Source organism: Anas acuta, chromosome 2 (genome assembly GCF_963932015.1).
Source record: "Anas acuta chromosome 2, bAnaAcu1.1, whole genome shotgun sequence".
NCBI classification, from domain to species: Eukaryota; Metazoa; Chordata; class Aves; order Anseriformes; family Anatidae; genus Anas; species Anas acuta.
Window position 1 is genome coordinate 60433980 of NC_088980.1, and position 24793 is coordinate 60458772.

Genomic DNA, 24793 nt, shown 5'->3' on the forward strand with positions numbered 1-24793 from the left:
GTCTCAGCTGAGCGGGACCAGCAAACATGCTGCTGCTGGCAGCACTTGTGGCCACCACAGCTTGGTTTGGTAAGTGCTTTGTACTTTATCTTGCATTCCCTCACAGGCAAACATGGTTGCACTAACAGATATTTTCCCAAATCCTTGATTGCTGGTTAAAAACATTATTTCTCCTCTGCCTTCCCTTCCCTTCCCTTCCCTTCCCTTCCCTTCCCTTCCCTTCCCTTCCCTTCCCTTCCCTTCCCTTCCCTTCCCTTCCCTTCCCTTCCCTTCCCTTCCCTTCCCTTCCCTTCCCTTCCCTTCCCTTCCCTTCCCTTCCCTTCCCTTCCCTTCCCTTCCCTTCCCTTCCCTTCCCTTCCCTTCCCTTCCCTTCCGAATTCTCTTCAGTTCTCTTCAATTCTCTTCTCTTGTAGATGTATTTGCGCAGGAAATTCCCATACAGACACCTATATCCATCACCAAATCTCGAGGAACAACACGCCTGCAATGTCATTTTAAAGGTGTCTCTACAAACTTTGATGACACCATTATTCACTGGTACCAACAGAAGGAGAATGAAGCTCCAGAGTGGATGTTCTACATTTCAACAGGGACAACAACAGTGGATGAGAGCTTCCAAAGCCGCACTTATACAATTGAAAGGGTTTCTAAACAGAAAATTTGTACTCTCATAATAAAAAGTATAGTTCCAGATGACACAGCTACCTACTACTGTGCCTACTGGGACTCTCACTACAGCAGAAACCCAGCAATCACCTCAACCAATACTCCCTCGGTGGCTCAACCACAAACAATTTGAAAGATCCCAACTCACTTCCCCCAGCGTGGATGAGCCGCCCGGCCTCAACACACAGGCTCTGCACAGCCGGGACTGGCTCGGCGCTGAGCCACTCCTTGGAGGGGGCAGCTGCCAAAAGCTGGGGATTTCAACTGAGCAAGTGGCACGTGCAAAAGTAACGGTGAAAGGCGAATGCCTAACCCAGCCTCGGCACTTCCTCATCCACTGATTTTTCTCAGGTGAGGCGGGGAACTGGTTGTAAGGATTTCTTTAGTGGAAAGGGGCTTATTTCCATGCTGTTGTTCCTGGAAATAACTCAGTATGTTGTCCTGGAACTTTTGAAAGTAAACCAAACAGTAAACCAAAATACAAAACTTTAACCTGAAGATCAGTGCTTTCTCATCTATTCTTTTTACAAAGAAGAGATTAAGGAAATGACAATGGTGTCTTTTTGGGTAAGGTATATGGATATGAGGGTTAGAAATTGACTCTAATGCATTGAGTCAATAAATTTCTTTCACCTTTCTTTAACAATCCTGGTAGATAAATGAAGCACTTTCAAAAAAATATTTAAGAATAAATGTTTTACTTGGACTTATTACTTCCAATGTTTTTGAAGTTAACATTTTCTTTGCAATGTGTGAGTAGATGCTCCTTAAGGGCTGGCACAGGTGCAGGTTTGAGTGCATCTCAGACTACCATGGCTTTTCAGGAAGAGCTTGGGTAAATGCGAAATTTTAACATGCAGTCAGCATTAATTGTTTGAGGTATAAAACCTTTTGTCAGAGTATTAGATTTGTAAAATTTACAAAAGTAGGTGTAAATACCTGTTCCGACTATTTTTGGATTCTTTTATCCCCCTTCAGTGCAACCTCTGCTATCAAAGGAGAAGTGGCCTACTCTGTCTTAATCATCAAAGTCTTAGAAAACCAAGTAGCTGTTGGAAGGTAATGTAGACTTCCAAGTATTCTGTTTTGATCATCTTTGACATAGTTCTTTTCAGCTTGTTTTGAGGAAATATTAAGACTTATGTGTGCTGGGACAGCTGAAGTTCATTGCCATGACAGATTGCCTAGAAAAAAACAGCATGCAAAAGGGAAGCATTTAGGTCAGAATACTGACATCCACTTCCATTTAAATTTGTTACTTTCTAAAATATTTCTTGGAGAAGTGACGCGCTTACACGTCACTTTTTCTCACTGCCTAGGAAAGTACGAAGACATGTTGTTTAAAAGCTTACTCAAAGTATACTGTACCTTTCTCATTCTTGGCAGAAAATGGAAAGGCCTTCATTAACGTGGGCGGGTTTGGGTGAGGTACAGGCTACACAGGGGTACGGGTTTCCCTGGGCATGGTGTTACATCCTGTATGAACAAAGGAGCAAATGGTAAAAAATCCTATGTATCCATACATCAGAACAAGGGTTAGTTCTGTTATTTTTTGCTGTTACAAGTTTGTTACAAATGTGTATAAACTGTAAAAAGCATGGGGCAAGGTAAAATAAAATTTTATGCTAAAAAAAGACGATGCTTGGCTAAGCATGAGGCAGACGCGTACAAGGTAGCCAAGAAGGGCAACAACATCCTGGCCTATATTAGAAATAGTGTAGCCAGCAGGAGCAGGGAGGTGATCGTTCCCTGTACTCAGCTCTGGTGAGGCCGCACCTCGAGTGCTGTGTTCAGTTTGGGGCCCCTCACTACAAGAAGGACATCAAGGCCCTGGAGCATGTCCAGAGAAGGGCAACAAAACTGGTGAGGGATCTGGAACACAAGTCCTGTGAGGAGCGGCTGATGGAGCTGGGGTTGTTTAGTCTGGAGAAGAGGAGACTCAGGGAAGACCTCATTGCACTCTACAACTTCCCGAAGGGAGGTTGTCATGAGGAGGGTGTCGGAAATGGCCACAAGTTACACCTGGGGAGATTTAGATTAGATATCAGGAAAAACTTTTTCTCTCAAAGAGTGGTCAGGCACTGGAACGGCCTGCACAGGGAGGTGGTGGAGTCACTTACCCTCATGGTGTACAAGAAGTGCCTGGAAAAGGTGCTACAAGATAACGATTTAGTAGCTTAGTGAGTATTACCGGTGATAGGAGGACAGTTGGACTAGAAGATCTTGTAGGTCCTTTCCAAACATGTGTTTCTATCATTCCACGATTCTAAATTTTTCAGACTCTTAACTGTAAGAACTCCATTCCCAGGATCAGCCTGGGTTTCTCTTCTCCTTACAACCAGACCAGGATGGTAGACCTGAATCTATACTAAAGTAATCTTCCCTTGACAGCTGATGTTTGTGATGGTTATACCCAGCTTGGAAAATGAAATCCACCACAGCCACTTTCACACCCCCTCCTCAAAGGAAAAAAGTTAGAAAGTATGATGGAAAGGGCTCCAGGCTTGACTTAAGGACGAGGACATCACTCACCAATTATCGTCAAGGGTAACGGAGACTCAGAGAGGTTATTGAAATGTATTGCCTATATTGTTCTTGCACTCTAGCACAGTGAGAAATAAAAAGGCAACTAAAAACACTTTCCTCCCCCACTCCCAACCACCATTCACCATCTTCTGTGCTCTCCCTCCAAGAGTCAGGCACACGGGAACAGGGAATGGGGGCCCAGATTCACACTTTTCTCACACTTTGTTTTAGGAACAGGATTTTGCAGCTGATGGGAGCAAGAAGCCACCCTTGGACTGGCAGTCACTATGAGGGCTCAGACCTTTGCAAGGCAGACCATTCAGTCAAAACACAGCTGAAATAAGAGAAAGAGCCCCATGCCTTGCTAGGAATTCTCATAAGCCAGGAGTCAGTCTCTCCCACACTTGGTTTGTCTCCTGATGCGGGAGAAATGAGCAGATTTCCAGGCACCTTGGGTGTTTTCCGGTCCCACAAAAGGACTGCACTGACTCTGCTGAGGTCGATAGTAGCTTGGGTATGGACCTTTCTGCATTTTTGTTGCAGTGGTGTATTTTTGCTAAAAAAATTGAGCAGCAGTAACCCCCTGTTCCCTGCCCTCCCCATCCCCACCCAGCAATAGTACGGAGTTGAGGCACTACCCTTGGGTGTACCAAACGAGTCGTTTCCTCCCCAGAGCTGATGGACCCTCATTCCAGATGGCGCTTGCATATACCACTGACAAACACTTTGGTGATGAAAACATGGTGCCTGCGATGCCCAAGTATTTCTAAGGAAAAACTCTTCCTGTTTCCCACTGCACTGCCCTTGCTCCCTGACCACCAGTGCTGCCAGAAGAAGCCTGGGGGACACTTCCCTGTGGCTCGATGCAGGGGCTCTCCAGCTGCCACCCAAGGGAGGCACCTCCTCCTCCCACGTGGCACAGCTCAGCCTGCCCCGGGGACAGTTTCCTTCTGCGAGTCTCAACTTGGAGAACAGAGAGCTCTGAGACAGCTGAGTGGGACACGCCAACATGCTGCTGCTAGCAGCACTGGTGGCCACAACCACTTGGTCTTGTAAGTCCCTCCTAGTTTATCTTACTTTTCCTCGTTGATAAGGAATATCTTCCCAAATCCCAGATTGGCATTAATAACGTGATATACACTCTCCTGTCCTGTCCTGTCCTGTCCTGTCCTGTCCTGTCCTGTCCTGTCCTGTCCTGTCCTCTCCTCTCCTCTCCTCTCCTCTCCTCTCCTCTCCTCTCCTCTCCTCTCCTCTCCTCTCCTCTCCTCTCCTCTCCTCTCCTCTCCTCTCCTCTCCTCTCCTCTCCTCTCCTCTCCTCTCCTCTCCTTCCATTCTTTTCTCTCGTAGATGGATTTGCACAGGAAATTCCCATACAGACCCCTATATCCATCACCAAATCTCAAGGAAGTACACGTCTGCATTGTCATTTTAAAGATGTCTCTACAAATTTTGATAGCATCGTCATTCATTGGTACCAGCAGAAGGAGAATAAAGCTCCAGAGTGGATGTTCTATATTACAACAGGGAAAACATCAGTGAATGAAAACTTCCAAGGGCGCACGTATACAATTGAAAGGATTTCAAGAAAGAAAATTTGTACTCTTACAATAAGCAATATAATTCCAGATGACACAGCTACCTACTACTGTGCCTACTGGGACTCTCACTACAGCAGAAACCCAGCAATCACCTCAACCAATACTCCCTCGGTGGCTCAACCACAAACAATTTGAAAGATCCCAACTCACTTCCCCCAGCGTGGATGAGCCACCTGGCCTCAACACGCAGGCTCTGCACAGCTGGGACTGGCTTGGTGCTGAGCCACTCCTTGGTGGGGGCAGCTGCCAAAAGCTGGGGATTTCGACGCAGCAAGTGGCACATGCAAAGGGAACGGTGAAGGGCAAATGCCTAACTCAATGTCAGCACCTCCTCTTCCCCTGACTTTACTCAAGTGAGGCAGGGAACTGGTTTTAAGGAATTCTTCACCAGGGATGTGCAATTTTCCATGCTGCTGTCCCTGGAAATTACTCAGGATGTTGTCCTAGAGCTTTTCAAAGCCCATGGCTTGAGAAAGAAAAGTGAAATAAAGGAATTTAACCTGACAGTCAGTGCTTTATTATGCATTAGATTTATAAAGAAAAGATTAAGGGAAAAAAAAAAAAAAAAGTTCTCTTTTTGGGTCATTGGGTCAGGGGTTTGATATTTTTCAGTCTCTGAACTGTATGAACTCAATTCCCAGGTTTAGCCTGGGTTTGTCTTCTCCTTCCAACCAGACCTGGATGGTGGACCTGAATCTATACAAGAGCAATCTTCCCTTTCCAGCTGACGTTTTGCTGGTTGTGGTGGTTATTCCCAGCTGGAAAGATGAAATACACCACAACCACTCTCTCACTCCCCCTCCTCAAAGGAAAATGGGAAGAAAGTACGATGAAAGGGCTCCAGGCTTGACTTAAGGACAAGGAGATCTCTCACCAATTACAATCAAGGGTAACGGAGACTCAGAGAGGTTATTGAAATGTATTGCCTATATTGTTCTTGTACTCTAGCACAGTGAGAAATAAAAAGGCAACTAAAAACACTTTCCTCCCCCACTCCCAACCACCATTCACCATCTTCTCTGTTCTCCCCCCAAGAGTCAGGCACATGGGAACGGGGAATGGGGGCCCAGACACCTGCTCCTGCGTGGGCTCCTCTCCATGGGCTGCAGCTCTGGCCCAGGGCCTGCTCCTGCGGGGGCTCTCCATGGGCCGCAGCCTCCTCCAGGCCACATCCACCTGCTCCACCAGGGGCTCCTCCACCCATGGGGGGGCTGCAGTGTGGAGATCTGCTCCATGGGGGACCCATGGGCTGCAGGGGCACAGCCTGCTCCACCAGGGGCCTCTCCCTGCACAGGCCGCAGGGGAACTGCTGCTGCCTGCCTGGAGCACCTCCTGTCCTCCTGCTGTACTCACCTGGGGGCTGCAGGGCTGGTGCTCACTCCTCGCTCTCCCAGCTGCTGTTGTGCAGCAGTATTGTTTTTCTTTTAGTTCTCTTTCTTGAATCTGCTCTCATGGAGATGCAGCCACTGGTGGGTCAGCAGTGAGTCCCTTTTGGAGCCTTCTGGAGCTGGCTCTTACCTGACATGGGACAGCTCCTGGACTCTTCTCACAGAGGCCACCCCTGCAGCCGCTCAGCTTTCCAATAGCAACAGGTTTTCACTTCAGACTGCTTTGCCATGAAGGCAGGAAACCAACAGCGATCAAAAGAGACTTTAGGGATTTGGGGCGACAACTTAGAGGTTCAGGCACACAGGTTGTGTTTGCCTCTGTCCTTCCGATAGGGGGGATGGAAGCTGAAAGGTGCGCTGTTCGCATAAACTCGTGGCTTTGTGACTGGTGTGACCGGCACAACTTTGGGTTTTTTGATCACGGGAAGGTCTATGCTACACCGGGCCTGATGGCACCGGATGGGATGGGCCTCTCTCGGAGAGGGGTAAGGATCTTGGGTCAGGAGTTGGCAGGGCTGATAGATAGGGCTTTAAACTAGGTAAGAAGGGGGATGGGGCTGAAACAAGGACTGTTGGGGCTGTGCCAGGGGGAACAATGGCAAGGCCGGAGGATAGGGTAAAGGCCCAGCTGAAGTGCATCTACACCAATGCACGCAGCATGGGTAATAAACAGGAGGAGCTGGAAGCCATCGTGCAGCGGGCAGGCTACGACTTGGTTGCCATCACGGAAACGTGGTGGGACCAGTCTCATGACTGGAGTGCTGCGATGCCTGGCTATAGGCTCTTCAGAAGGGACAGGCAGCACAGAAGGGGTGGCGGTGTGGCTCTCTATATTAGAGAGTCTTTCGATGTTGTAGAACTCGAGGCTAGGAATGACAAGATCGAGTCCCTTTGGGTTAGGATCGGCAGGGACAACAAGGCTAGTGTCCTGGTCGGGGTCTGCTATAGACCGCCGAACCAGGATGAGGAGACGGATGAGGAGTTCTACAGGCAGCTGACAGAAGTTGCGAAATCGTCAGCGCTTGTACTCGTGGGGGACTTCAACTTCCCTGACATATCCTGGAAGCGCAACACAGCCCAGAGGAAGCAGTCTAGGAGGTTTCTGGAGAAAGTGGAAGATAGCTCCCTGACGCAGCTGATTAGTGAACCTACCAGGGGTGGTGCCCTGCTAGACCTTCTCTTCACAAACAGAGAAGGACTGGTGGAGGATGTGATTGTCGGGAACAGTCTTGGGCAGAGTGACCACGAAATGGTGGAGTTCACTATCCTTGGCGGGGCCAGGAAGGGAACCAGTAAAACCACTGTATTGGACTTTCGGAGGGCTGACTTTGGGCTGCTCAGGACACTAGTTGGTGGAGTCCCATGGGAGGCGGTTCTGAAGGGCAGAGGGGTCCAGGAAGGCTGGGCGCTCTTTAAGAGGCAAATCCTAATGGTGCAGGAGCGGTCTATTCCCATGCGCCCAAAGATGAGCCAGCGGGGAAGAAGACCAGCCTGGCTCAACAGAGAATTGTGGCTTGAGCTTAGGAGAAAAAAGAGGGTTTATAATCTTTGGAAAATTGGGCAGGCCACTAAGGAGGACTATAAGGATGTAGCGAGGCTGTGCAGGGACAAGATTAGGAAGGCCAAAGCTCGTCTGGAGCTCAATCTGGCTACTGCCGTTAAAGATAATAAAAAACGCTTTTATAAATACATCAACACAAAAAGGAGGACTAGGGAGAATCTCCATCCTTTACTGGATGCAGGGGGAAACTTAGTTACAAGAGATGAGGAAAAGGCGGAGGTGCTCAATGCCTTCTTTGCCTCAGTCTTTAGCGGCAAAACCGGTTGCTCTCTGGATACCCAGTACCCAGAACTGGTGGAAGGGGACGGGGAGCAGGATGTGGCCCTCACCATCCACGAAGAACTGGTTGGTGACCTGCTACGGCACTTGGATGTCCACAAATCGATGGGGCCGGATGGGATCCACCCAAGGGTACTGAGAGAACTGGCAGAGGAGCTGGCCAAGCCCCTATCCATCATTTATCAGCAGTCCTGGCTATCGGGGGAGGTCCCAGCTGACTGGCGGCTAGCAAATGTGACGCCCATCTACAAGAAGGGCCGGAGGGCAGACCCGGGGAACTACAGGCCGGTCAGTTTGACCTCAGTACCAGGGAAGCTCATGGAGCAGATCCTCTTGGGAGTCATCATGCGGCACTTGAAGGGCAAGCAGGCGATCAGGCCCAGCCAGCATGGGTTTATGGAAGGCAGGTCCTGCTTGACGAACCTGATCTCCTTCTACGACAAAGTGACGCGCTGGGTGGACGAGGGAAAGGCTGTGGATGTGGTCTACCTTGACTTCAGCAAGGCTTTTGACACCGTCTCCCACAGCATTCTCCTCAAGAAACTGGCTGCTCTTGGCTTGGACTGGCGCACGCTTCGTTGGGTTAGAAACTGGCTGGATAGCCGGGCCCAAAGAGTTGTGGTGAATGGAGCCAAGTCCAGTTGGAGGCCAGTCACTAGCGGCGTCCCCCAGGGCTCGGTGCTGGGGCCGGTCCTCTTTAACATCTTCATCAATGATCTGGATGATGACATTGAGTGCACCCTCAGTAAGTTTGCAGATGACACCAAGCTAGGTGCGTGTGTCGATCTGCTCGAGGGTAGGAAGGCTCTGCAGGAGGATCTGGATAGGCTGCACCGATGGGCTGAGGTCAACTGCATGAGGTTCAACAAGGCCAAGTGCCGGGTCCTGCACCTGGGGCGCAATAACCCCAAGCAGAACTACAGGCTGGGAGAGGAATGGTTGGAGAGCTGCCAGGCAGAGAAGGACCTGGGAGTGATGGTGGACAGTCGGCTGAATATGAGCCAGCAGTGTGCTCTGGTGGCCAAGAAGGCCAACGGCATCCTGGCTTGTATCAGAAACACTGTGACCAGCAGGGCTAGGGAGGTGATCGTCCCCCTGTACTCGGCTCTGGTGAGGCCGCACCTCGAGTACTGTGTTCAGTTTTGGGCCCCTCGCTACAAGAAGGACATCGAGGTGCTTGAGCGGGTCCAAAGAAGGGCGACGAAGCTGGTGAGGGGCCTGGAGAGCAAGTCCTATGAGGAGCGGCTGAAGGAGCTGGGCTTGTTCAGCCTAGAGAAGAGGAGGCTCAGGGGTGACCTTATTGCTCTGTATAAGTACATTAAAGGAGGCTGTAGCGAGGTGGGGGTTGGCCTGTTCTCCCATGTGCCTGGTGACAGGACGAGGGGGAATGGGCTAAAGTTACGCCAGGGGAGTTTTAGGTTAGATGTTAGGAAGAATTTCTTTACTGAAAGGGTTGTGAGGCATTGGAACGGGCTGCCCAGGGAGGTGGTGGAGTCACCATCCCTGGAAGTCTTCAAAAGACGTTTAGATGTAGAGCTTAGGGATATGGTTTAGTGGGGACTGTTAGTTTTAGGTCAGAGGTTGGACTCGATGATCTTGAGGTCTCTTCCAACCTAGAAAATTCTGTGATTCTGTGATTCTGTAACAGCAAGCCGTTTAATGAACTAAGAGCTACAGATGCCAAGTGCTTCACCAGGAAATGATAAAAAGTCCTTCTGATGTGAAAGAACCCTTCCATCGGGCACTTTTCTCATCAGGCACTGTATTAGGAACAGGATTTTGCAGCTGGTGGGAGCAAGAAGCCACCCTTGGACTGGCAGTCACTGTGAGGGCTCAGACCTTTGAAAGACAGACCATGCAGTCGAAACACAGCTGAAATAAGAGAAAGAGCCCCGTGCCTTGCTAGGATTTTTCGTAAGTCAGGAGATGGCATCTCCCACACTTGGTTTGTCTCTTGATTTGGGGGAAAGGACCATCTTTCCAGGCACCTTGGGTGTTTTCAGGTCACACAAAAGGATTTCACTGACTCTGCAGAGGTCAGTAGTAGCTTGGGTATGGACCTTTTTACATTTTAGTTTCTGTGGTGTAGCCCTCCCCATCCCCACTCAGCAATGGTAAGGAGCGGAGACACCACCATTGGGTGTGCCAAATGAGTCATTTCCTCCACAGAGCTGTTTGACTCCTCCACCTGGGGGGCTTTATAACCTTCCCGACCCGACTCCTGTTCCACACTTCACCCAAGCAGGCAGCATGCTGCTGCTGCCCATCCTGCTAGCAGCTTCTTGCTGGTCCCGTAAGCCCCATTCCCTTTCTCCTCTCCTTCCCGTGTGCAGAGAACACAGCCCCTGCTCCAGACTGCAGACGTTTTGAGCCCTACCACATGTTCACCCAATTTCTCTCCATTCCCTTCCAGGTGGAGACGCGCAGGCACTGCCAGTGCAAAGCCCAGCAATGCAGAATCAGGCAGAGGGCCGCTCAGCCAGCATGGCATGCCGGCTGACAAAAGAAGACACCGTGCACTGGTACAAGCAGCTTCCTGGGCAGCCGATCAAGAGAATACTGTACGTGTCGGGACAGACACCGACGTTTGATGACAGCTCTGACAGACAAAAGTATCAAGTGAGGAAGCATGCCTCTCAACCTCTCTATACTCTCCAAATAAATAATGTAAACCAGAGAGACGCTGGCACATACTACTGTGCGTACTGGTATTCATATCAAGGCATCACAGCGTTAGATGGGCCAAGATAAACCATACAAAAAGGCACTTGGCACTCCAAACCGCAAGCTCTGAGCTCTGCCCAAACACAGATACTTCCTCATTCAGCCCTGCTCTGATGATTTTCTGCCACAGGGTAGGAAAAACAACAACGTAACGTGACAACTGCTAAATAGAGGATATTAGTAATCAGGATATTATTTCCAGACTCGCACATCTCTGTAACATGCAGAAGCTGCAGGTCCCCGTCAGATGAGGGTACAAATAGGGAACTTCGCTGTTTAGTTGCAGACTTGGGTGTACAGAAAGCACTCACCTGGCAGTGAACACAGCTTGTCTGTGCCTCATGAACAAACAGCAGCAGCAGATTTCTATTCTTTATTGAATCCATGGAGCAAGAACAGCAATGCATCTCTACATGTTTGGTGCTCTCTCTTGAAACAAGGCCTGTGTCTGAAACAAGGATAGTCTACATGGTTTGGTAGACCTTCCTTCAACATTTTTCTGCTGTCTTCCATGCCATTTCAGTCCCTACAACATCTTACAACAGACCAGAAACTCCACTTTATCATCACAGTTTCTCCCCTGAGGTGTCCAGAAGAGAAGTGAAGTCCTCAGCCATGGGCTATGCCTCCAACAAACAGACAGACGGCAAGGAGATCATCAGCAGTACTCAGCATGGGTTCACCGTGGAGAAATCATTCTTTACCAATCTCATACACTTCTACAATGAAATGGCCAGCCTGCTAGATGAGGGGAGAGCAGTGCAGATAGTCTGGGGACTTGATTAAAGCCCATGACAGTGTCACCCCTAAGAGTCTTAGAGAAAGGCTGTTGGTGTGAGGGGCTGGAGGAGAAGACCGAAAGATGGGCTGAGCAGCTGGGCCCCAAGGGTGGTGATCAGTGGCACAAAGGCCTCCTGGAGGCCATGAACTAGCAATGTAACCCAGGAGTCAGTTCTGGGTCCGGTCATTTCTAACATCTTCCCTAATGCTTTGGATGACGGGACAGAGTGTTCCTGCAGCTTCAGTTCCTTCAGTTGTTTGTTGACAACACCAACCTGGGAGGAGTGGGGGATACACCAGAGGGACATGCTGCCATCCAGAGGCACCTCCTCAGGCCAGGGAAATGGGATGACGGCAACCTCACCATGTCTGAGAGGGGGCCAGGCATAGTCCTGTACCTGGGACTTGTTTCTCTGCCAGCCTTTCTTCCAAGAAGTGCTTGCACCTGAGCTTGGACTTCCATAGGCCACACTCCTTGGACTTACCAGTGTTTTTCATGTTCATCTGAAAAGCTGATGGGATGACTATGTCCTCACCAATGTGAGCATTCCCAGGTCTAAGTCCTTTCCCAGGCTGCAGTGGGTTCTCTGCAAACGAAGCCCCACACTGTTGCGCCCAGAAGAGCCATCGCTGGAGACGTCTTCTGCTCCCACTCAACCCTGTCCCCATCTGGGGCCTCTTTCACTCTCCTGAGTCTCAGCTGAGTGGGACCAGCAAACACGCTGCTGATGGCAGCACTTGTGGCCATCGCCACTTAGTATGGTAAGTACTTTCTACTTCATCTTGCATTCCTTCACAGACATCCATGGACACAGCAATGAGTATCTTCCCAAATACCTGATTCCTGATTGCCAGTTAATAATATGATTTCTCCTCTTTTTTTTCTTTTTTTTTCTTTCTATCAGTTTTTATCCTCCTAGATGGACTTGCACAGGAAATTCCCATACAGACCCCTGTATCCATAACCAAATCTCAAGGAAGTACACGTCTGCAATGTCATTTTAAAGGTGTCTCTAGAAATTTTAATAGCACCACCATACACTGGTACGAACAGAAGGAGAATAAAGCTCCAGAGTATGTTCTACATTTCACCTCGGGTAAAAGTAGAGGATAAGAGCTTCCAAGAGCGAATGTATTCAGTTGAAAGGGCCTCTAATCAGAAAATTTGTACTCTTACAATAAGCAATATAATTCCAGATGTTGCTGCTACCTACTAGTGTGCCACTGCGGCAGAAACCCAGTGATCGCCTCGACCAATACTCCCTCGGAGGCTCAACCACAAACAATTTGAAAGATCCCAACTCACTTCCCCCAGCGTGGATGAGCCACCCGGCCTCAACACACAGGCTCTGCACAGCCGGGACTGGCTCGGCGCTGAGCCACTCCTTGGAGGGGGCAGCTGCCAAAAGCTGGGGATTTCAACTGAGCGAGTGGCATGTGCAAAGGGAACAGTGAAGGGCAAATGCCTAACTCAACCTCAGCACCTCCTCTTCCCCTGATTTTACTCAAGTGAGGAAACTGGTTTACTCAAGCAGGGAACTCGTTGTAAGGATGTCTTTACTGGACAGGGGAAATCTTCCATGCCGCTGTTCCTGGAAATAACTCAGCATGATGTCCTGGAGCTTTTCAAAGCCCGTGGTTTGACACAGAAAACTGAAAGAAAAATTTCCCTTGAAAGCTTGAGTGCTTTCAAAATCCCACTGAGATGAGGGGGAAGACTCCCTCTGACTTGGAGTGAGAAAGTCCCATCGATCTAGGGGCATAAATTGGGAGACTTACTTGATAGGGTTGGGAAAATTACGTGTTGAGTAAGCAACTGGTTTGTACTTCAAGAAAGGAATGTGGCAGCATCAGCATCAGGAAACTGTCATTATAAAGCCTATTCTTGAGACATTCTTAATGGGGAAGCAGTGGAGATGGAGTCAAGCTGGGCAGAGGGTTGCTCATCAGCACGTGTTCAGATCTTGGTATTGAATGTGTAATCATGAGATTTGGGCTTGCCTGATAAATGCCAGATGATAGAAAAATTCGTAGGCCCATGTGCAGCATCAGATTTGGGAATCATACACTGCTTGATGAGAAAATTAGATACTAAATAAGCACAAGACATAGAAAGATGTTTATAAATATAAAGAGGAAACTAAAAATAGGAATGTGAGTGTATTGCTACCAATGTCCAGAAGATGTCATGACTAGAAAGCATTTCTGTTTAAGCTAGTGAGCTAGACACATATCCCAGGTGCTCAGTTCTAGTGTGGCACCCGGACCGTGGGAGGTGGCTAAGTACAAAGACAGCTGCCCCTGATGGGTAGAGAGAAAGGCTCTTTCTCAGGGATGTGGGAAATGGCAGGGGTAGGGCCAGGGACCAGAAGGCTTATTTGAGGGCTGGGCATGCTTTTGCTGCATATTTCTGACTTTTAAATTACTGCAGCTTTCAGTAACAGTTTGAAAGCATTGCCACATCATTTGCAGCATGGGGAAACTACTCTTCCTACCCCCACCACCACAGGAAGAGGGATTTCAGGTGGAAGCTCTCTTATCTCGTCTCTCCCTCCAACAAGCAAAGATATACCCAGGTGGAGATGAAGCAAGAGGAACCCAGGCTAAAAGTGAGGCACAAATCCATAAGAGTGGGCAAGGAGCTGCTGCAGCAACCTACCTGTGACCATGCTACAGTGCGTTCAGCTGGCCACGAGGCAGCTGCCGTAAAGCCAAGCTGTGTCTGCTCACACCGGGCTGAATTCGGGGAGCTGCGACGGGCAGTGGCATCCACCTGCAGGGCACCAGCACTTGCAGGGAGGTTCCCAGGGGCAAGGAGACCCCTGGCCCCCAGGAGCTGGAGCCACGCAGAGGAGCTGCCATTGGGTGCCGGGTGCCTGAGCCACTCCTTTCTGCCCCTCCAGCACCTGCTTCCTCCCTCCCTCTCGCCAGGGACCAGGGACAGACGCACTCTGCCCGGGCCAGGTCACGGAGGCAGACTCCACGTCGTGCCACACGCATGCTGCTGCTGCAGGTGCTTCTGGCTGCTGCAGCCCTTTGCTCCTGTAAGTCGTAGGTGCAAGCTGCGGGGTCGGGGAGCCCCCGGGGGTCGCCCCTGCTGTCACTGCAGTGCTGTTCCTCTGCTTTCCCTTGCAGATGGAGCCGCGCAAATCCTCCGGCAGCCAAAACCTTCCGTGCGCAGAGTGGCATACAGCACTGCGCGGATCGACTGCCACTTCTCGGGGTCAGACTTTCCCAATGCCTACATCCACTGGTACCAGCAGAAACCCGGGGAAGCCCCACAGCACCTTCTGTATGTGCAGAAAGGGGCGGCTGCGTACTACGACCAGTCCTACAAGGAAACTTTTGGGGCTGAGAAGAAGAAGACGGAGCCCATCTGTACTCTCACAATAAAAAGAGTCACAAAGGAGCAGGAAGCCACCTATTACTGTGCTTACTGGGAGAGCACAGCCGTAGAAAACCCTCAGGCAGCCGGCACACAACCCAGGCTGTGCTCCCCACCACAGGCGGGCGAGGGCTGCAAACCTCACCTGGCTGCAGGCTCCTACTGGCCTGGCTGGGCGCACCTGCAGGGATTCCCGAGGGTGGAAGACGTGGCAAAGAAAGGCCCCCACATACTTTTTGGCCCGCCTGCAGCTGGCACAGCCTCATTGCACGTCAACAAGACAAGTGGTTTTTCCTGCTCAGATCCGCTTGGCCAGTGCTCGAAGCTGGCTCCGAGCCTGTCCCCGCATGGAAGCCCTACGGAGGTCAGGGACCATGTGGCTGCTGAGATCTTTCGTCCTGGCAGCTGCTTTCTCTTGTACGTGCCCTGCTCACCCCGCTGCCTGCACGTCCCGGGGGAAGCTCTGCTGCTGCTTCAGCCTTGCATTCCCCATTTCCCTCTTGCTTTCCTTCAGGCAGCCCTGCACGAGCCTTGCAGCAAAGCCCGGTATCCGTCACCAAGCCCGAAAGCAAAACGGTGCTCATCACCTGCCACGTCTCCGTCCCTGACTTTGACAAAGCTTTCATTCACTGGTACCGCACGAGGCCTGGGGCAGCTCCCGAGCGCATTGCCTACATGGCATCCACGCTCTTCCTTGCGAACCGGGAAGATGAGGGGAAATTCAGCATTGAGAAGGACGTGGGCAAATCTCTCTGCACCCTGACGGTGACCAAAGTCACCCTGCGAGATGCTGGTACCTACTACTGCGCCAGGTGGGATGCACAGCAGCAGAGAGCCATAGGCAGCCTGCACAAAGATGTGCTCCGCTTCCTGGACCATACCCTGAAATGCCCAAAACCTCAAGAAACGTGCCCACCCTGCCTCCCCATCAGCCCTGAGCCCATCGAGCACACTTCTCAGGCAGCGGGACATCAAAGGCGCTGCAGGGCTGGTGCAGGCTGTCCAGATTCTCTCTGTGGCTGGCACCAGCAGAGAAGTCGTTTCACTTCAGCAACAAAAAGGGGATTTCCCCAGGTATGGCAGGAGAGAGAGAGAAAAGGAAGAAGAAAAACCTTACCGCACATGTAACACTGACGTATCAGTCGCACCTCGCAGAAGAAGGAAAGCTCAGACACCTGTCACAGCTGTACAAGAGCAGAGTGCCCCTATTCAGCTGGGAAAGCCTCTGAGCCCAGGTACTGCGTAGCAGCTTCCAACTTCTCTGAACGCAGCAGTAGGTTGCTCCAGACTATAAACGACCGCTACCATTCAGCAGGGTTTGGCAGTGCTGCTTTCCTGCAGCATTACCTGCCTGCTTCCTGGGGCCCCTCTCCCCAAGGCCCCCAAGTGAGTCACATCCTCTCCTCAGGCTCAGCCCCCTGGCCCTGCTGCAGAGGCAGCATCTTTCTCCCACAGCCGGAGGTGAGCGAGTGCCATCGGGATGCTGCCGCTGCCGGTCCTGGCCCTGGCTGCAGCCTGGTCACACGCGTTCCCCCTCTCAGGAGGGCAGTGTGGGGAGCAGCAGCACGCGGCTCTCATGCATACAACCATGAGCAGGCGGCTGGCAGTGCTCGTTGTATTACTTTCTCTCCTGTCCAATGGACAAGCACAAGTGCTGCTGCAACAGCGTCAGCCATCTCTCACCAAAAGGACGTCTTCGACAGCAGTGATCGACTGCAAAGTCGAGGGCATAGATGACTTCCAGGGTGCTTACATCCACTGGTACCGACACATACCCTCCAGGGCTCCCGAACGGCTTCTGTATGTGACCTCAACAGCACAGATTTCCTACGACAAGGATTCCTACAAGGACAAGTACCACTCTTCTAAAAGAGGCAAAAATACCTGCACCCTGTCAGTCAAAGACATACGTGAGGATGATGAAGGTACCTACTACTGTGCCTACTGGCAGTCTCACAGAGCGAGACGATCGTAGGCAGCCTGTACAGAAAGGCGGCTGCAGCCTGAGTGGCAGGCATCCTCTCAGATGCAGGGAACCAACGTTACCTTCCTGCAGCCACCTCTCAGCTCCTCAAACGTCCCTCCTGGGGCATCCCTTCCACTGAGGAAGGAAGTATGAAGAGTTGACAAATAGAACAGGCAAGAAATGCAGTGCGCTGCAGCCTCCGCGGGCAAAATGCACTGGGGTGGGGCAAAGGAGCACTCCTGTGGGTGATGACAAAGAGAGGCAGCACTGCTTACACAGTCTTTGCTGAAGGTGGATGCTTTCCCAACATGGTCTGAGCTAGCAAAAAAAGAAACAACAACAACGTCAAGGGAAGGGAGGGAGCACAGATGGGTTGTATTTCCAGTGAAGGTCTAACCTGGGATCCCTGCAGCCAGCCAGCAGGAAAACAGCTATGCAAAAAAGGACCTGGCTGGATGTCTAGTGAAGGAATGAGAGTAAACGTTGTGCCCTTGCTGCCAAGATGGCTGTCAGTACCCTGAGCTGCATGAGGCAAAGTGCTGCCAGCAGGCTGGGGGAGGTGATCCTTTCCCTTTGCTTGGCATTGCGTTGGCTCCATCTGAAGCACTGAGTCCAGTTCTGGGCTCATGAAGGGACTGATGAAGCCAGGGATAAAAGAATGGGGGCTTGCTTAATCGCATTAATGATTTCTAAATAAAACAATCATAATTATTAAAGCCAGGAATGAAAGAATGGGGGCTTGCTTAATCGCATTGAAGTAGGTATTTCGGAGTGTCTTTTCTGACTAGCCAAAATAAGGAGTCTTGGGGCCCCTCACAGAAGATGTTTCCTGACAAAATGGGGAACCTGTCTCAAAAACCACCTGAGACTGAGCTTGTGGTTTGGACAAGAGCCAAGGAGCAGCTGAGTCTGTACAAAGGCAATGGGTCAACCAGTGGTGATGAAGAGGAGTTATCGGCCTTCATCCCCACAACCCCCGATGACCACCACCAGAAGGCACTGCGCAGGCACAGATGGGAGGAGTTTATGGAAACGACTCCTTGGAGCTAATTTTAATACAAAGCGGGGATAGGTTATGAATATGTATAGGCGTATTGGGAAACTTCATGCATATGTAACTTTTTACTGCATATAACCAAAGCAAGTTGCCGTGTTAAGGTGCACATGCCTTTGGGAGCTATCCCGCATGTGCCCGGCACCAAATTAAACCACATACCTACTTTATAACTCGTTTGCTTTCAGTTACAGATTTCTTCCACAAGTGATTTTGGCGAGCCAGCCAGGAGGCTCTCTGCCTGCCCACAGGAGTGGCCGCGCTGTGGACGTCCTAGCGCACACTGGGTACAATTCCCTGGAGGAACTCTGCTCCTCGGCTGCTCTCTGTGGGGGCAGACCATGACCTGCTGGACTGTGGACAAATGGTATGTGTAACAGTACAGGAAGGGCATGTAAGTTGTACACGTGTCTGGGGCAGCTGGTAAATCACGCGGAGACATCTGGCCTGCAGCATAGTTCCTGTAAGGGAGGAGGGTACCCTACAGGCTGACCAATAGACTAGTCAACGGGGATTTGCTGGCCGATGGAACAGCCACTAGTGATCTTGGGAGTAGATCGAGCAAATCCAAGGTTACCACTGCATCCTGGTTTTGGGAGCCAGGACAGACCAGCTAATGACTATAAGAAACAGAAGGGTAAGCTGGCCTCTCATAATTGTGACAAGTTTACCTGGGTCATGTTTGCAGCTGCTGGAGGGATATTAATTGGAGTGTTACTAATTGTATATATTATTTGTAGATGTCTGGGTGTCTCATGTTGAAAGCATTTGTGTAAGTGTATGTGTTTGAGGCAAAGTATTGTTGTAAAGTGAGTTACTCCGTGAGGAACACAGCCAGAGATGATACAAACAAGTTTGCTTAAGTGATATATTCTTTTGGTATGACTGAGAAGTGCACGGGGCCTCTCTGTGTGATTGCATGATTGTGCTGGGTGAGTGAGACGCAGCATCACTGGGAAGCGAATGTGGAGTTCCGATCCATGGTTCCGTATTCTCCGCGAGGGGAGCGTCCAGAGATGAATGAAGAGCGTGACAGACCGAAAAGAAGTGCTGTTTTATCCAAGTGTTGACTGGTGATGCCCAAAATTCAGGCCCAGCAGTGCACCTTGTAATCCTATTTTTTGTGTTTAAATGTTTTGAGTGTGACAAGTAGTGGGAGCATTATCTGAGTAAAAGTTTAGAAGTTTTGGTATATTCATGGTGGTGTTTGGTCAGTGTCTCAAGTATTAAGGGGGAAGGGGGTGCTGATCATCAAAGCGGTATAATGGAGAGTCACTTCTTTGGTGGTTCAGGCTTGAGTCCTGGGAATTTGGTAAGAAGGGGGAGAGTAAATTTATTTAGGCCTCAATACCTTTTTAAACCCCCATACTGATGGATATGTGGGAGTGATTCCTTGGTTGGTGGGGGCTTACTAACAAAGTATATGAGAAAAATTGGCATTCAGCTTGAAATTCAGTCCTGCTGAAAGGTAAATTTTGTGAAAAAGATGGTATTGTTTGTCTGGAAGACAGAGGGCTGAGTACTTCAGGTGTTCTCCCAAAGCCCTGTGGATTTATGAGTGGAACAGGGCTCACTAAGAATCTGAAACAGTAAAGTTTGTATGTGGAAGGAAGAGTTTAATCCCAGGCAACTGGGACGTTTGGGAAGAAGATTAGGAAAAGATAGTAAAAACCTGCAATAAAAAGGTTTGCGTGGAAATTGAAACAAGGGACACCAACTAATAAGGAATAGTAATAAATAAATAAATAAAAGGGAATGGGAAATCAAGGAAATGGGTAATATCCAAAGCAAAGACTTTTTAAAGAAAGCCTCCTTGGATGCATATTGGCACACTGGACGGATATTGTTAGAAATGGGGGCACAGAAAACAAGAGGACTTTCACCAAGTATTGCAATCTATGGTGGCCACTATATAAGCTAAATGGCCACTTTATAGATCAATTGACTGTAACACTATCTAGCAGTTAATGTTGTTTTAGAGGAGAGAAGGAAAATAGGATGAAATGTTGCATACTGATATGTTGTTTCAACATCTTAGAGGGAATAGGTATGGAATTAGGTTGGCCCCTGACTGAACCTTCGGTGTTGGTATGAGAAAAGTACAGGCTGGAGAAAGACAAAAGAAGTGTTAAAAGGGCTGTTGAAGGTGTTAAAAGGTGTGGCATGTAGTATTTGACAGAGCTGTTTGAAGTTGAATGAGCAGGGAAAGAGGATGGAGGAATGTTAGTAGTTCTGCCTCAATCAGAGGCTGAGATCTCAAAATCACGGGTGTGAGCCCTCTGGGGTAGAGGGATGATGGTGGGTCCAAGAGAGTTGTCATGGAAACAGGAAAAGGCATTTTTATTTGCAATGCTTGAAATTTAAATTGGGAAAAATGATTGGAATTCATCAATTTTTATACTTACCCAATTTGCCGAGGCCCTTCTTAGGAAGGGACTTGCTGGGAAAACTGGATGCAAAAATTTCTTTTGAACAAGGACAGTCAAGTTTGGTTCATGGTACTAGATTGAAGGGATGCATTTTTCTGCCTTCCCGTGGCAACTGAAAGCCAGAAACTCTTTGCCTTTGAATGGGAAAATCCTAACAGAGGACGACAAACTCAGCTTACTTGGACTGTGCTACCACAGGGGTTCAAGAATAGCCCCAACCATATTCAGGAAACAACCAGTCTGTGATCTTGAAGCGTGAAAGACCTCTTCAGGAAAAGGGGACACTGTTGCAATACACAAATGATAGCGACTGAAGAAGAAAAGGAATGGGTATAAAGGACTTACTGATGGTTTTCAGCACTTGTTCTGTGAACCCAGCCTCTTTCCTTACTCATGATTGCATGAAGACCATGGACACAGTATACTCCAGCTGACCAGACTTAAAGGATACATCCCTAGAAGATGTGGAGGATTTGTATATAGATGGCAGCAGCTTCGTCCTCCAGGGATTTTGCCTCACAGGATATGCAGTAACAAACATCAGCCCCAATGGTGGAAATCATCACCTTGATAAGAGCTTTTGAGCTGGCAATCATTTGGACAGATTTGAAATATGCCTCTGGTGTGGTGTATGCGCACGGGGAAATTTGGAGGGAGAGAGAACTTTTATCTAACCTCAATTAAATGTGCAGAAGAGGCTGATAGCAGTTATTAGGGAAGAAGGAAAAAGGAGGCCTAGACAGGAACAGCCCTGGCTAGGCAAGGATCAATGTGTCTTATGCAAGACTTTGGGGCATTGGAAAAATGAATGCTTGGAATAGAAAAGAAATGGAAAAGAGAACCAGGGAAGGGAGGTGGTGTTTGCGCATGCAAAAGATGACTGGAGAAGACTGGGGAAATCTAACCCAGCAGATCCCCTGGTTATAAAAATGAAGGGGGGAAAGGAGGTGGAATGAATGGTAGATACAGGGGCAACTGATTCATTTTAAATAAAGCACTAGTACCTGTAGGAAATGATTATGTCATAGTAAATGTTATGTCATAGTAAAAGGAGCAACTGGCCAATCAGAAATGGCATACTTTTGTAAACCTTTAAAGTACAAACTTGGGAAACAGTGGGACAGTCAAATTTTATATATGCCCAACTCTCCGGAATCACTCCTGGGAAGGGACCTACTGGAAAAATTACAAGCAACCATATCATTTTAAAATGGGGAGATTGTTCTGGAGGTAGATGACCAGAGGTATGTGGAGGTATTAAGCCTAATGATATCAACAAACCCTAAAATGAAGGAAGAGGTTAATGAAGACATATTGAGTCAGGTATTCCTGGGAATATGGGTAAATGAAGTACCAGGGAAGGCAAAAATGCTCCTCCAATACAAATCAAACTTAAGGAGAGGACAGCCACTACCTTTACACTGTGGTGGTGAACCCATATACTTTATTAACATGCTTAACACCAGAGCCAACCTAGTTTATCATTTTAGATATGAAGGATGCCTTCTTTTGCCTCTCTCTCCATGAGGCCAGACAGAAAATCTTTGCATTTGAGTGGGAAAGCCCTAAGAGTGGGTGCAAAACACAGCTCACATGGACAAGGTTGCCTCAGGACTTTAAGAACTCGTCCACCTTGTTCGGAGAAAAACTTGCAAAGGACTTGGGACCTGAGAAGCCCCACCCGGAGAAGGAAGGCTGTTGCAATACACAGATGACCTCCTAATAGCCACCCAGACAGAAGAAGCATGTGTGGCCTGGATGCTTCTTTCCTCAGAGTAAACCAAAGGGGAGCCAGTACGCCACGACTGCCTGGAGACCATCGACCTACTCCAGCCATTTGTGGAAATCTGATTCACTGATGGAAGCAGCTACGTCACCAGTGGAAAATGACATGCTGGGTATGCAGTTACCACTTGCAAAGAGGTAATAGAATCTGGACCTTTGCCAACAGATACCTCTGCACAAAAGGCTGATAATTGCTCTGACCTGTGCCTTAGAAATAGCAAAAGGAAAGAAAATAAACATCTATATGGACTCGAGATATGCACTTGGGGTTGTACATGCACATGGAGCCATCTGGAAAGAAAGAGGACTGTTGAACTCGCAAGGAAAAAACATCAAACATGCAAAAGAAATAATGCAAATACTGGAAGCAGTTCAGCTGTCTGAAATGGTAGCAATAATGCACATTAAGGCACACCTGAAGGTGAGCTCAGAATTGGAGGAAGGAAATGATCTGGTGGACAGAGAGGCAAAAGAAGCAGCAAAAGGCAAGGTAACAACTGAGGGAGTCCTGATTCCAGACAGGGAAATTCGCCTAGAAGGTAAGCCAGCATATAAGAAAAAAGGACAGAAAATTAACCGAAAGTCAAAAGGGAGAGTATAACCACAAGGGATGGTCTATTACCGAAGAAGGGAAAGGGAAATTAGTCACCCCCTCTAATTTGCTATGGTCACTAGTAAGGCAAGAACACCGGAAAACTCACTGGGGAATAAATTCTCTATATAACTATCTGATTGGGAAAATTACGGCTAGGAATTTGTATGCTACTGTCACACTAGTAACCCGACAATGTGACCTCTGCCTCCAGACCAATCCCAAAAATACCCCCAAACTGAAATTGGGCCAAATTGGGAAAGGCCATGGGCCTGGATAACAGTGGCAGATTGACTTTTCAGAACTTCCAAGAAAAGGGGGGTATCGATATTTGTTGGTATAAACAGATACCTTTTCAGGTTGGCCAGAAGCGGTACCCACTAGAACTGCCAAAGCCCGAGAAGTAAGCAAGGTATTGCTACAAGAAATAATACTGCGCTTCGGAGTTTTAGTTACCATATCCTCAGACCGGGGACCACATTTTGTTTCAAATACAGTGCAGCAAATTAGTTGGTATTTGGGCATAGACTGGGAACTGCACACTCCATACCACCCTCAATCAAGTGGTCAAGTGGAGAAAATGAACCATTTGATCAAACAACAAATTGTAAGGTTAGGGCAAGAAGCTAACTTGTCCCAGCCCCAAGCTCTCCCGCTAGCATTGCTGCAGATTCAGACTAAGCCCCAAACTAAAGAAAAATTAAGTCCTTTTGAAACACTTTATGGGAAGCCATACAGGGTCCAGAAGGGAATGTCTGTGCAGGCTGGGGAAGAGATGCTGATTACCAGTATGGTAGCTTTGAGTAAACAACTTAGAGAAATAGAAAAACATGTGGCTGGAACTCAGAGTAGAGAGCTGGGTGGACTGGTGCATGACATACAGCCTGGAGATTATGTATATGTCAAGTCTCTTGCAGAGAAAACGTTGAAACCACAGTGGGAAGGGCCATACCAGGTGCTCCTTACTACCTTTACCGCAATTAAGATCATTAGGGAAGGAAGTGAAGGCATTTTCCTGGTTGAAGTCTGAAAGGCTGTTTGGGACAATGCTAACAATTTTGAAATAAAATTTCAGTCCTGGTGGATGCTGGTAAATTTTACTTATGACCCTATCGCTCATACGGCTACTGCTTTTGTACTTACCATACATAATGCCATGGTTTATGTTATTCACCCCATTATCACACCAGGGTTAAATCATGAAGAAATGGTACTTTATCCCTCTGAAAATAGGACATGGGCAAGGATGGTAAGAGGGAAATGGCAGACTGTAGATCTGGAATCATGTGTTACCCGGGAACAACAAGGATTTCTCTGTGAAAGCAACACAATTGATGCTCAGGATGTGTCTTGACACTGAACAAGGTGTTTGCCACTTTGAAATTCATCCAAATACTAGTCAAAAGACTGTGCTTATATATATTGGTCAAGGCTGTGTGTGTTTAAGGACTGCATGTACCTCTGTAGAAGTAGATAAAGAAAATATAACTCTCCCTAGAAAAAATCATTCTAACTTTTGTATTTGTAACTTTGTTAGAATTGTTGGATGTGACTTTTTATATCCAGCACCAGTAGTATCCCACCAGTTGATTAAATCTAATAACACGCTGTATAGTGCACTTTTACCTACACCAACTGGAATGAACCTCACCTTCGTAAGAAAATTAACCAAACGCCAAGATTTGGCCAGTATTCTGAGAAGTATCAGGGAAAGTGCCAAAAATACATTAATTACTGTCCATCACGACATCAAGGAAAGAAGCAAGGTTCTACAACAGGTGAAACAAGATGCTAGTCATCACTGGTGGGATGCAATCTTAGGGTGGTCACCAACAGCAAATGGTATTCTCAATATATTGTGTCACACGATCATATTCATATTGATCTTAGTTGGTATAAGTCTAGTACTGTCTGTAATTGTACTAATCTTGAAATTAAGAATGTTCTACTGGACAGCCACACAATGATTTTTTGCTAAATGTCCATGGTATGGCATTAAGTGATCAGGACCAAGTTGGGAATATTTGCCGCAAGTAAAAGAACTTGCTAATCTTCTAGAA

At 48.5% G+C, this 24793-nt stretch overlaps 1 protein-coding gene and 1 long non-coding RNA gene across 6 annotated transcripts in view; one reads left to right on the forward strand and one right to left on the reverse strand.

Moving 5' to 3' along the window:
• Positions 1 to 807: 807 nt before the first annotated feature.
• LOC137852809 (uncharacterized) lies at positions 808 to 16224 on the reverse strand. The gene is made up of 4 exons (XR_011094052.1): positions 16025 to 16224; positions 11054 to 11190; positions 2035 to 2142; positions 808 to 1850 (listed from the first exon to the last, which is right to left on the reverse strand). It is a non-coding gene; the product is annotated as an uncharacterized lncRNA (long non-coding RNA).
• The window catches only part of TARP (TCR gamma alternate reading frame protein), a 36823-nt gene continuing 25421 nt past the window's right edge, over positions 13392 to 24793 (forward strand). For 3 of the 5 annotated variants that reach the window (XM_068674973.1, XM_068674971.1, XM_068674974.1), the window contains exon 1: positions 16217 to 16857. In XM_068674973.1, the coding sequence (XP_068531074.1) occupies positions 16388 to 16857 (470 nt within the window). In that variant the 5' untranslated portion in view covers positions 16217 to 16387. Of the gene's footprint in view, positions 14567 to 14657; positions 15272 to 15421; positions 15720 to 16216; positions 16864 to 24793 lie in introns of those variants that run through there. The other 2 variants (XR_011094051.1, XM_068674975.1) reach the window with 2 other exon arrangements.